This window comes from Planococcus citri, chromosome 4 (genome assembly GCF_950023065.1).
Source record: "Planococcus citri chromosome 4, ihPlaCitr1.1, whole genome shotgun sequence".
NCBI lineage: Eukaryota > Metazoa > Arthropoda > Insecta > Hemiptera > Pseudococcidae > Planococcus > Planococcus citri.
This window is the reverse complement of record NC_088680.1, coordinates 70,190,801-70,204,298: the sequence shown is the minus strand read 5'-3', so window position 1 is coordinate 70,204,298 and position 13,498 is coordinate 70,190,801. Positions and strand designations below refer to the sequence as shown.

The window sequence follows — 13,498 nt, the reverse complement described above, 5'->3', positions numbered from 1 at the left end:
AGTGCTCAAAACGGGTTTTAATGAAAAAATGTTGATTTTTGCCAAAATTTTAACCAGTTTGATACATTTCCCAGAAAAAAATGACTCAATTTTGGGCTCAAAATTTTCAAAAAGTATTTTTGTTGAGATATTTGCATTATTTCTCGCAAAATTTTAACACACTTGAGTAAGTCGCGTGGTACCTACTTTATTAGAAATCCTAAGAATCATGAACCCATTTCGAGTCAACATTCAACAAAAATGGTAAAAAAAAACTTCTCGAAATATTTGAATTTTTCCCGAAATTTTAACCCATTTTTGATAAGTTGCAAGGATTTTTTTTTAGAAAATCACAAATATCATGACCATGATCCTTTGGCTATAAAGTCGTCAGAAGTGTTCAAAAAAGTTTTGATGGTGATTTTCGATTTTCTGACGAAATTTTAACCCATTTTGATAGGTCACATGACATTTTATAGGTGTGAAAAATATTTTCGACAAAAAGTAGAACATTTTTTGACATTTCGGCAGAAATTGTGACTTCCTGGCAGTTAAGATTGGAATGCATTAGAGAGACTTTTTTTTAATGAAAATTTCAAATAGTAAAATAACATTATGTTTGATGTGAGAAGTCAATTTTCTACTCTGCAACTTTGGTCGGGAAAAGGAAAAATAAAATGATCTGGCTCTTGAGCGAATAGAATCGAGGGAGAAAACTTTTGAAAATTTATAATTCAAAATGTAAAAAGACGATTTTTTTCTCGATAAATTATATCATTTCTTTCAGAAATGGTGAAATTTTTAGTTACGTTATTTTTCCGTTATTTTGTTCACACGGATAATTTCGTTACGTTAGTTTTTCCGTTATTTCGTTATTTGGTTTCGTTATAGTACGAGCTTTGTTTGGTTGAAAATTGCAACCCTTACCCAAATTTGGATATTACAACGTATGTGTAAGGGGGGGGGGGGTGTCAAACATAAAATTCCTGTTGAAAATCTTTTGCCATATCAAAAAATATATACGTTTTCCATGGCGCTGGTTGCGATCCAGTATCCCAAATTGACGTCCGATCCAATTTAAACCCCCAAAGGACTTGTGAGATGTGTGTTTGGGGAAGGAATAAGGTTCAAATGAAAAATTATTGTACCAAAGGTGGCCATATATCCAAGTTTCGGTTTTCAATGATGCTGGATAAGAGATTGTGAAGCTCAAATATGCGTCTGTATGTCTTAAATCTGTTGAAACTCATACATGTTGTCACTTCCTCAAAAAATCATCACCAAATTTTGGACTCAAAGTTTTCAAAAATTCTTGAAAAATAGATATTCAAATTCATTGCGAAATTTCAACTCATTTTGATTGGTTTTGAGCGTTTGACTTTGAAAAATGAAGGGAAAAAAAAGAAATAATAACGAAATAAAATAATAACGAATTTTTTTCGTTGGTCATAACGTTATGATTTCGTTATTATTTGTTCTGTACAAAATTTTGTTTTCGTTATGATTTCGCTATTTGTTAAAAGATAACATCCCGTTTTTTTGGTTTTCGTTTCGTTATTCATAACGTTATTATTTCGTTATTGTTTGTGTTCTGTAAAAAAATTCGTTTTCGTTATGGTATCGTTATTTGTAACGGTTACAAATAAAATTTCGTTTTTTGTTTCGTAATTCATAACGTTATTATTTCGTTATCATTTGTTCTGTGGAAAATTTCGTTTTCGTTAAGGTTTCGTTATTTGTAACGGTTACGAATAAGATTCCGTTTTTTTCGTTATTCATAACGTTATTATTTCGTTATCATTTGTTCTGTGGAAAATTTCGTTTTCGTTATGGTTTCGTTATTTGTTACGGTTACGGATAAAATTCCGTTTTTTTGGTTTTCGTTTCGTTATTTATAACGTTATAATTTCGTTATCGTTTGTTCTGCAAAAAAAATTCGTTTTCGTTATGGTTTTGTTATTTGTAACAGAAAAAAATCAAAAATTCTGTTTTTTTTTCGGTTTGTTATGATTAACGTTATAACGTTATGACGTCATAGTCCAGGCAAATTGCAGAAAAAAATGGGCAAACCCAAGCATAATTGCAAACAAAGGTTTTTTTAATGAATATTGTCTAGGGTGGTGTGCTGAACAACATACTAAAAGTCCCCGCCCCTACCCCACAAGCTAACCCCCCCCCCCCCAGTGGATCAAAGCCCCCCAAATCAGTTTTTCATCAAGAACTCCTGAAATATTGAATTTTGAGTAAAATGAGCCCAGTGATCATTTCATCTCCTCTCCAATACCCATCAAATGAGCTATCGACCAACTCCCTAGCCTCAAGGAGGGTGGCGCTACGACCCCTCAAAGTGATGTGATTTCAATAATTTTACATTTTATGATTTGGGACTTGTAACCTGTTTTAATTGATAAAATGAAGTCAAACTTGGGGAATGGGATTCTTTCAGAAGCTAGAGTTGACCTCTGGAGTGGGGAGGGTCAAAGTTGAAAATTACAGAAAGGTCATTTTTTTGGAGGGGCATAACATGACCCCAAATGGATGAAAAGGGTCCAAAATCATACCATCGGACAGTGTCCTATCTGTGATCAACATATCCAAATTTCAGCTTCCTAGGTCATCCGCACCCCATTTAAAGCGGAATTAAGCTAAAAATCCCCTTATTTTGCCCCTATTTTCGGTTTTTTCCATCTTAAAAGGAGTGGGGATGACCTAGGAAGCTAAAATTTGGATATGTTGATCACAGATAGGACACTGTCCGATGGTATGATTTTGGACCCTTTTCATCCATTTGGGGTCATGTATGCCCCTCCAAAAAAATGACCTTTCTGTAATTTTCAACTTTGACCCTCCCCACTCCAGAGGTCAACTCTAGCTCTCAATAGAATCCCATTCCCCAAGTTTGACTTCATTTTATCAATTAGAACAGGTTACAAGTCCCAAATCATAAAATGTAAAATTATTGAAATCAGATCACTTTCAGGGGTCGTAGCGCCACCCCCTTGAGGCTAGGGAGTTGGTCGATAGCTCATTTGATGGGTATTGGAGAGGAGATGAAATGATCACTGGGCTCATTTTACTCAAAATTCAATATTTCAGGAGTTCTTGATGAAAAACTGATTTGGGGGGCTTTGATCCACTGTGGGGGGGGTTAGCTCGTGGGGTAGGGGCGGGGACTTTTAGTATGTTGTTCAGCACACCACCCTAGACAATATTCACCAAAAAAACCTTTGTTTGTAATTATGTTTGGGTCAAATTGCATATTGACTGCGCTATCACTGGTAAAAACTCATGGCTTCTGGTAACTCTTTGATTTTTCCTGCTTACACAATTTCTTCCCAACTTTTTCAACTTTTTGCACTTTCCAATTGCTCCCAAAAATGTTCAACTTTTTGCTTGAACTTTTCTGCCTGGAGGGGGTGAGGGGGAGACCCCCTCCCCGATTTAACACTTCTCTGGCTGACGGTTCAAATTCCAACACAAAATTTGAGCAAAATCACATCCCAATCAAGTGTTCATCGATCACAACTTTTTCCCTCAGTCCTTTCGAATCATTTGACCAATCTTTTGACAAAGCATTTCAAGTGCATTTACTTTCGCGAATGTTTTTAATTCGCTAATATTTACTTTAAAAAAATAGTCTGTTGGTGGTGGTGGCGGTGTCGAGACGGTTGAAACATCGCGTCCGTGACCTAGAACCCTCATTATTATTTTAAAAAGCCAGTCGTATATAGATAGGCTATGGGTGTTTGCCTGCGTTTATGGTATGGGTTTATTAAACGAGACATTAATTAATGTTTAAAATTCATTTTACACGAACTCGCGTCTGGTAAAATATATTCCAAACTAATAGCTGCAACAAAAGCATATACGCGTACATTGTGTATGTCGTCGTCGTCGTTGTCGTTGAGAATATATGGTAAATAAAATTTACGATTTACACGACAACATAATTTTATAAATACGACTATTATATAGGTATAGGCAGAGGTAGGTAAGGTATAGGTAATGTACAAGTACGTAGTATACTACGTACGAGTCCGAGTTGCGCTGGTATAATTTAATAATATTTAAAATGCAGCTTTTTAAATACGTCTCAAATGATACTTATTTAAACTTTGCTATAGATAAAATATATCGCTCGAGTCGTATGTATGTAGTTATTTTTCTATATATCTTTCTCGATGACGATGATGCGGTCTCTGTCTCGCTCACATTCTGCAGTGCAAACGCGAATGGGCCGCAGTTCCCACTAAATCTGTATACCTATAGCAATGGCAATATGCGCGATGTACTCGTACTCGTACTCATACTCGTACTGTTTGTACGCGAACGAGTCGTACATGACCATTTATTATTTCATGCCAGACGTTATTATAAAGTGACAGTACACTTCAGTGCTAGCTAGATAAATCTTATTGAAAAAGTTTAGCCAGCAGAGTGGAATCCGGTTAACCAAACTCCCTCCGGGAGGTCCTCACTTTCGCGTTATTGTACGTTGTAAATATTTTAAAATTTGTCGAACCCGTGCACGTAGGTAACGTGCACGCTGCACACTGCACACAGTGCATCATTCTGCCTGCGCCTGCACTGCAGTCTGCACCCACCATCATCGACCATAGTCATGTCATAGTCTATATAACCACCAACTCAATAGGCATAAATACAGGCAGAGGCTGCACTCGTCGTCGTCGAGGTAAATTTATTGCTGCGCTTTTTAATTTACGCGCCCGCTATCTTTCAACGGTTACACTTTATTTTGTCGTTAATGAGAAGTTGCGTTAATAGAGGTGTCGATGAGTAATTGCGCACCTGAGTCGAGCGCCAATTCGCATACTCGTACAAGTACCAATAGGTACACATCTTTCTGTAAATTGGAACCGATTACTTGACAGGGTGCGGGTACCCATACCTCTAAATCAATTACACGTTTATTTTGTGACATTTTTCGAGCTCTTTCTCCGTATTGCCTCCTTCCGCAATAATGGAGGAAAATAAGAAAAAATAAAAACATTTTTGGCCACCCAAGCTTTTATGATGAAAAATTGTCAAGGGTGGTCCCCTGAATAATCCCTGAGAATTACCACCCCACAGACCCCTTGCTAATTTTTTTATGGGGGGTTGAACCCCCCCAAAATGGTTTTTTTGAAGTTTTATCCTCGGGGGTTGACTTTACGTCAAAAATAGCTTTATTTTTGAGTTCTACGTCAAATTCCCGATCTAGTGACACATCAACTGTCCTTCTACCTCCAAGGGGGGTGGGGCTAGAAGCATTCAAAAAAGGGGGGGTTTCCTAAAAAATACATAAAGGTTATAGGCGCCTAAGAGGGGTGAAATGGGCCCCGAGAGTGTTCGGGTTGATACTGGCATGGAAGGTAGGTACCATTGAGAAACTACCGCGTGAAAAATTTCAGATCCACACCACCTCCCCTTTTTGGGGGACCCCCCTTTTCTGAAATTTCAATATCACTTTTCTCAGCCCCATTTTAACCGATTTTGAAAATTTTTCAGGATGTAATGTATATCCTTAGTAAGTATCCCCACAAAAATTTTCAGCCTCCTCCCCTCATATTTACCCCTCAAAATACCGTTTTTCAACTTATTTGATGCTTTTTAACTTTAGTAAAAATTGAGGGGGCTAAGAGCTCTGGAGAGAGCTAGGTGAGTGTAGCAAAAATTTTGACGTCATATTCGTGCTCAGCGGTATCGAATCATAAGAAAACGACACCCTACTCATTAATACTCAGTTATTTTCCCCAAAATTCCTATTTTACCCCCACTCTCCCTAAGACACATTTATACACCATTTTGAGGGGTAAATATGAGTGGAGGGGGCTGAAAATTTTTGTGGGGGTACTTACTAAGGATATACATTACATCCTGAAAAATTTTCAAAATCGGTTAAAATGGGGCTGAGAAATGTGATATTGAAATTTCAGAAAATGGGGGTCCCCCAAAAAGGGGAGGTGGTGTGGATCTGAAATTTTTCACGCGGTAGTTTCTCAATGGTACCTACCTTCCATGCCAGTATCAACCCGAACACTCTCGGGGCCCATTTCACCCCTCTTAGGCGCCTATAACCTTTATGTATTTTTCAGGAAACCCCCCTTTTTTGAATGCTTCTAGCCCCACCCCCCTTGGAGGTAGAAGGACAGTTGATGTGTCACTAGATCGGGAATTTGACGTAGAACTCAAAAATAAAGCTATTTTTGACGTAAAGTCAACCCCCGAGGATAAAACTTCAAAAAAACCATTTTGGGGGGGTTCAACCCCCCATAAAAAAATTAGCAAGGGGTCTGTGGGGTGGTAATTCTCAGGGATTATTCAGGGGACCACCCTTGACAATTTTTCATCATAAAAGCTTGGGTGGCCAAAAATGTTTTTATTTTTGAAATATGATGCTAATTTGCCTGCAATACAAGACGACGATCGTCTTCCTTCGTGTACCCCATGAATCCAAAAGTACTGGTAAATTTCAAAATCGAGTCCCAAAAAATTAGAATGACTCGATTTGGTTCGGTGAATTGTGATAATTTTTGCTCATCCGTCGAAGTCTGAAAACAAAAATCCATTTTTATTGTTGCAGTGGAAGAAGGTGGATGTTTACTAGATGGTCAACCATTTCCGAATAATTCAAACTGGAAACATAAATGCAACACTTGCGGCTGTCTCGATGGACAAGTCAGATGCACAAATGTCTGGTGCGGATCCACCAACTGTTATTCTTCGCCTTTGAACGGATGTGGAACTTATCAGGTAATTGCTCGATTTTCTTCCTTATTCTAACACAGATGAGACTCTTCCATGCATTTTGGATGAGGTTCGAAGCGATTTTATGACTGAATCGTAATTTAGAACGTGGGTATATGGGAAAAATGTGCTGGGGTTCCACTTTGTAAATAGTCCGGCATATGACAATAGGAGTAATTGCACCCCCCCCCCCCCCGCCGATCCTCCGGGACAACTTTTTTCTTAAAGGGGGCATCCTAAGGAACATTTTAAAGCAAACTTGCCCAAAAAAAAGTTGGCCTTACTTACAAAATGGCGACCATTTTGATTGACAGGTCAGCCAAAATCGCAGATTTTGTGTTTCAACATAGGGCTTGCACGAAATTTTTCAAACCTTACAAAGGTAGATCGAAAGATCATTCAAAAATTCATCACCTGTTAAAATTTCAAGTGCTAAAGTGCGTTTTTCGATTTTTGGTGAATTTTTGAAAATCCAATTTAGGCCAAAAATGAGGGAAAAATCAAAATTTTACTTAATTGTCCAAGAAAGCTGAAATTTGGGATATACCCTATTTTCGACATGCCAAATCGATTGGAAACGGTTTCAACCCGTTTTGAGCAGTTCTGGAGCCTCCAGCAGATTTTTGAAACTCGAAATTCCCACAAAATTTCATCAAATTGCAGTTGTAAAGCTAAAATTTATCCTAAAAACTAATTTCAATACGCTACGAAGTACTGCAGGTGAATTTCAAGTAGTTTTAAAGCCTCCAGCGATTTTTTGAAAATTACTGGAGCCTCCAACAGATTTTTGAAACATTAAGTTTTTACAAAATTTCATAAAATGGAGATGGAAAGGTGAAATTTACTCTACACTCCAATGTTAACACCCTCTGAAGACGACTTCAGGTGGGTTCAAGTCATTTTAGAGTCTCCAGTGACTTTTTTGAAAATTACTGGAGCCTCCAGTAGATTTTTGAAACTTGAAATTGCCGCAACATTAATTTATCAAATGGAGTTGGCAAGCTGAAATTTACTTCGCAGACTACATGGTGGTTTCAAATGGTTTTGAAGCTTTCAGCTACTTTTAGGAAATTTAAATTTTCCAAAAAAAACGCCATACAATACAACCTTTCAAAAAGTCGCTGGAGGCTCCAAAACGACTTGAAATCTACCAGCAGTCAACTTCATAGCGTGTTGAAATTAGTTTGCAGAATGAATTTCGACTCTCCATCTCAGTTTGATGAAATTTTGGGGAAATTTCATTTTTCAAAAATCTGCTAGAGGCTCCAGTAATTTTTAAAAAATCGCTGGAGGCTCCAAAACGACTTGAAATTCACCGGCAGTACTTCGTAGCGTATTGAAATTAGTTTTTAGACTAAATTTCAGCTTTACAACTCCAATTTGATGGAATTTTGTGGGAATTTCGAGTTTCAAAAATCTGCTGGAGGCTCCAGAACTGCTCAAAACGGGTTGAAACCGTTTCCAATCGATTTGGCATGTCGAAAATAGGGTATATCCCAAATTTCAGCTTTCTTGGTCAATTTGGTAAAATTTTGATTTTTTCCCTCATTTTTGGGCTAAATTGGATTTTCAAAAATTCACCAAAAATCGAAAAACGCACTTTGGCACTTGAAATTTTAACAGGTGATGAATTTTTGCATGATCTTTCGATCTACTTTTGTAAGGTTTGAAAAATTTCGTTCAAGTGCTATGTTGAAACGCAAAATCTGCGATTTCGGCTGACCTGTCAATCAAAATGGCCGCCATTTTGTAAGTAAGGCCAACTTTTTTTTGAGCAAGTTTGCTTTAAAATGTTCCTTAGGATGTCCCATTTAAGAAAAAAGTTGTCCCGGAGGATTTTCCTATTCTATTTCACACATTTCAGTCAGAAATTCAAAACTCAAATTAAATCCAATTCGAAAACGAAGAATGCAAATGTTCGAAATTTTTTTGCAAAAACACGATTGTTTAGACCAAAAATTGAAAAAATTAGTTGTGATGCATTAATTTGTTCTATTTTGGCCTCTGGGAGCGTCGAGTACGTTCTAAAATTGAATAAATTTTCAAACACATCGCCCTGATTCTAAATGTATCCCCCTCTCCATGAAATTAGGTAACATTTCAGGCAAACATTTTTTTTCTATAGTAAACATCGACGTATAGTTACCTATCACTCTAAATTTTTGTAATTTTTTCAAACTCTTTTTTTTCAAAATTAAAAAGGGGGCTCTGAAGGGTTGGACTCAAAAAATGAATTAATATTCGAATACAGGAATATTAAATTACGTACCTGGTAGAAATCGACATGTCACATCCTATTTTAATATTATTTTAATTTATTTCGAATGGGGGGGGGGGGGGTGTTTGAGGGGTTGTATACAAACAAAAGATTGAGAAAGAAAAGAGTGATGAAGTTGGGGCAAAATTCGTTAAAAATGCATAACAAGTGTTGTAATCGTGTTAAAATTATGTAAAAATTCCTACTACGTACAATGTACATAGGAAGGTATTAAAAAAAAAAACATCGAAATTACTAGTAGAAAGCATTAAAAATTGACAAAATTTCAGTAAAGTGTGTTTAAATAAATAAATAAAAAATGAAAAAAAAAAAGTCAACACGAAAAATTGTATAAAGTGAGATAAAATTGATGTAAAAACGCTTTCAAAAATTATAAAATCACTAAAAAGTTGAAAATAAAATCGACGAAGTTTCAGCTAGATTTGCCAAAGATGCATGAAAAAGTATTGAAAATGTGTTGGAAAAGTTATAAAACAGACTAAAAACATACATAAATTCCTCAAAATTACCAAAAATTGATAAAATTTGCTGAAAATGTTTGAAAAAGTGTTGAAAATACGTTAAAATGATGTATTAACGCTCAACAAAAAATTAAAATAACTCGAACTTGACGAAATTTCAGTAAAATGGGCCAAAAATGTACTGAAAATGTTGTAAAAACACTTGATAAAAAACAATTAACTTGCTTAAATGACCAAAAAAAACCGTGAAATTTTGGACATTCATTTTAATGTTTGAAAAAGCGTTGAAAATTAGAAAAAATTATTAAAACACTCGAAAAGTCGTTTAAGGTATTAAAAATCTAAAAATTTCAGTTGAATTTGCCAAAATCGCAATGTAAAAGTACCTAGGTACCTACTAAAAAACTTATTCACATAAAGTAAAAATACTCATTAATAAAATAAAATCACTGAAAATTACCAAAAAATAATGAAATTTTGATATTTGACCAAATTTAGCAAAAGTTACAAAATACTAGATTGAATTTGCTTCAAAACACAAGTAAAAGTATTAAAAACACTCAAAATTGATAAAATTTCATTGAAATTTGATTAAAATGTATAAAAAACTGTTGAAATGTGTTTAAAATATTTCAAAAAAGCGGTAAAATCACTCCGAAAAGTATTAAAAATAAATGAATGATGATAATAATGACCGAAAATGCACAAAAAAGTGTTGAAAACGTGATAAGATAATGAAAAAAAAACTCGGAATGCATTAAAATCACTGAAAAATAACCAAAAAGTAATTCAGCACCTTTAAATTAGTAGAAATCGACATTGCATGTCACACTATAGTAATAGGTATATTTTGTAATAATTTTTCATTATTTATTTTTTTTTCAAATTGGGGAGGAGCAGATAGGGAACTCTAGAGCAGATGGCTCTGAAGGACAATTCATATTATTAAACTTGGGCACCTATTGAGAATTTTTTCGTGGAATTGATTTTTCAAAAACTGCAGCTAATCAGAAAACCACTCAGGGCTTCAGAACCTCTCGATTCCTTCTCCTCGTCGACTTCAGAATTGATTATTAAAAATTAGAAGAAAACAGGCACCTTAGACACGTCCTCAATGACGATCCAGTCATAAAATCTCTTCAGCATCTTGATCTTGCAAATCATTGCTTCTATGGTAAATATTCGAGGTTGACTAAAAAGGTATAATTCGTATTTTCCAGATATGCGTAACAATCACAAAGAACTGCCTATCACCTCCATGTTACGCTTACGGCGAATGCAGAAATCTCCTAAATGGAAAAGTCAGTCTACCGTCGATTCCAGCTCCGCCAACATGTCAGCCTAATCAAGCTGTATCGTCTGATTACTGCATGCGAATGTCTTTATTCGTCGATATCGCCAAACTCAGGCCTTCGGTGACTACTGAAGATCTGTGCAATGAAATCCGAGCTCTGGTATCCGGTCACGAGGCTAGTAAAAATACCCATTTCGAGATAGTGGTTCTATGCGATTTGAAATTAGGCTTCAACGATACAGTCGAGGTTACTTTGGTAAGTATCTCCGAGAGGTTATCCTGTAGATAAATCCATATAGGCTATAATAACATCTTGTTCTGTATTTCAGTCGAGCTCCGAAACCGTAGAAAGCAGCAACGCTTTGAAAGATCACGTTAAATTCATCGGCGAACAAATTAGTCGGAAACAAGTAACGAATCAATCCATTCTGTATTCGGTTATATCAGTGGTTGAAACAATAAAACCAGAAGAAACGATACTGATAACAGAAAACAAACAAGGTACGGTATAAACATACACATTTATTCGACTTCTGAGCTCTGCAATGATATTCAAACAATATGCTTACATTTCATTTCACTTCTTCAGCTTACACCGGCAGCTACATCGTTGTATTCCAAGTATCAGCTGTAGCTATATTCCTCCTGTGTGCGGTGATCTTCGCCATAATCTACTGCAACCGGTGTTCGATTTACAAAGCAACTCTACCACCGCATAATTGCGATATACGAAACTGCGAAGAAGAGAAATCCAATAACATGCAAAACGAAGAGAATTTCCGCCGATACGCTAATCCTTTGAAAGAAGATTCGTCTTGCAATCTGAACACGAACGTTGTCGATGTTTCAACTCGAATCAATGTGGTCAGGCCTATTTCTCGAACCTCCAGCGGTGAAATAATGGAGATGATTAACGACTCCGATACCACGAAAGGTGTTTCGAATAAAGCTTTGTTATCTAAAACGCAGAATACAGAGTTTCAAAAGCATTCGTTAAACAATAATTGTTGTTGTTCTTCGAAAGAAGCTGCGGCAACGAAACCTTTGAATATTAAAATTGTTCCTTTTGTACCGAGGACTATACCGCAGAATTGCGACAATTCTGTTTTAGTTTAGGACATAGATATAGGTAATTAGTTGTTGAATATTTTTATATTATTGTTCCATGTACTTGTACAGTTTGCAATTTATATTGGTGATCACAATTCATCGATCGATTCGTCGTTTTCCCCTCGCATAATTAATCCAAGATTGTAATCGTTAGTTTTAATATTTTACTTACTCGATCCAGAATATAATAGACAATCTTCAAGTTCACTCGAGTTGTAATTAGATATTATTATTTGTACGAGAAATTATTCTATCTGTGCCATTAATTAGTTATGAAAAAATACACAAATTTTCGGTGGATTCCTATAAATAATACACAAAGAAAAATGATTAAAAATATTTACCAAGGCACTAAAAACACATTATTACATTTAATCCATTGTGATGGCGTTTACATTAATTTGTATACATTTGAGATCTCTGTATGAATTATTTTCTTTACCAATTTATTTAATTTATTATTGAATGTTGAAAAATGTTATTTTTAAGTTTGTATTTGTGCAGTTGAATAGAATATTTATGTGATTTTTTGTAATTTGTAATATATTTAGGAGAAATTATTTCTCCGTTGTAGTAATAATTTTTGTACGGAATTATAATGCTAAGTTGTAAGTAGGTTTTGTAAATTTATGTAAATTGTTACTTTTTTTTATAAATTTTTGTTTGTTGTGTAAAATCCTTAAAAGCATTTACTATACGTACCATTAATTTTATTGTAGTAGAGAGTATTGTTTATAAAACATGAATATACCAAGCTGTACTTTTTCTTATTCCGTTTGATTTGAAGTTTTATGATTCGAAATCTTCTATGTAGATATAAATTGAATGTATTTGTTTAATGTTTACTGAGAAACTTGATGTATGTTTTTTCATTTTTTCCATACATTGTGTAAATCTTGTTACGAATGAATTTGTATTTTTATACTACATAAGGGAGTAACGCAAAATATAATAAAGAATAAAGATTTTCAAAGTTGAATTTCAATTGAAATACTTGCTTACTCGTCGTCGTCTGAATTAGAGATGATCATTAGTGCCATCTTGGGTAGTAGGTAGCTCTGCGAAGGAATAGATTGACGTGAAATTTTCAAGTTCGTAATGACTGATGATTATTGCAGAAAGTTCAATCCATCGGTGAAACTGAACGTGGTAATCTAATAAACTTACATTATCGGAAACACTTATTCATTTCGGCGAAAAATGGAAAAAAGCTCGATTCGATACTCGAATAATACCTACGGTTACCGAACTCGTTAAACATCACGAACGATACACCGCGTAATCATTCTTCGCGAAAAAAGCACACTTCAGCGATTGAAATTTAAAATTAAGTCCATTAATTATTGCTTATTCAACTCAACGGCAGAAATAAGCTCATAAAATGGGCAAAATGGTAGATTAATCCGCCAAAAACTGAAATCTTCACAGAAAAAACGCAAAGTTGGTTTGGAAAGTGGATGAAAGCTGCTTAGGTCAGCTGATCTCTTGCCATAAACTGTGACGTCATCAACAGGAGGGGGTTGTTTTTTCTTTTTGACATTTTGGGTTTTGGACTTTGGGGTTTGGGTTCAAACCACTTCAAACACTTCAAACTGCAAAAAACCAGTTATTTTTTTGGTTTTTGTTTTC

General features: G+C 35.3%; 1 protein-coding gene across 1 annotated transcript in view; it reads left to right on the top strand.

The window, feature by feature from the left end:
• LOC135842900 (protein jagged-2-like) overlaps nucleotides 1-12,848 on the top strand; it is a 166,986-nt gene extending 154,138 nt beyond the window's left edge. Inside the window, exons 12-15 of the mRNA XM_065360581.1 lie at nucleotides 6,563-6,732; nucleotides 10,686-11,015; nucleotides 11,089-11,260; nucleotides 11,349-12,848. Coding sequence (XP_065216653.1) covers nucleotides 6,563-6,732; nucleotides 10,686-11,015; nucleotides 11,089-11,260; nucleotides 11,349-11,875 — 1,199 coding nt within the window. The 3' untranslated portion in view covers nucleotides 11,876-12,848. The remainder of the gene's footprint in view (nucleotides 1-6,562; nucleotides 6,733-10,685; nucleotides 11,016-11,088; nucleotides 11,261-11,348) is intronic.
• The last annotated feature ends 650 nt before the right edge of the window (nucleotides 12,849-13,498 follow it).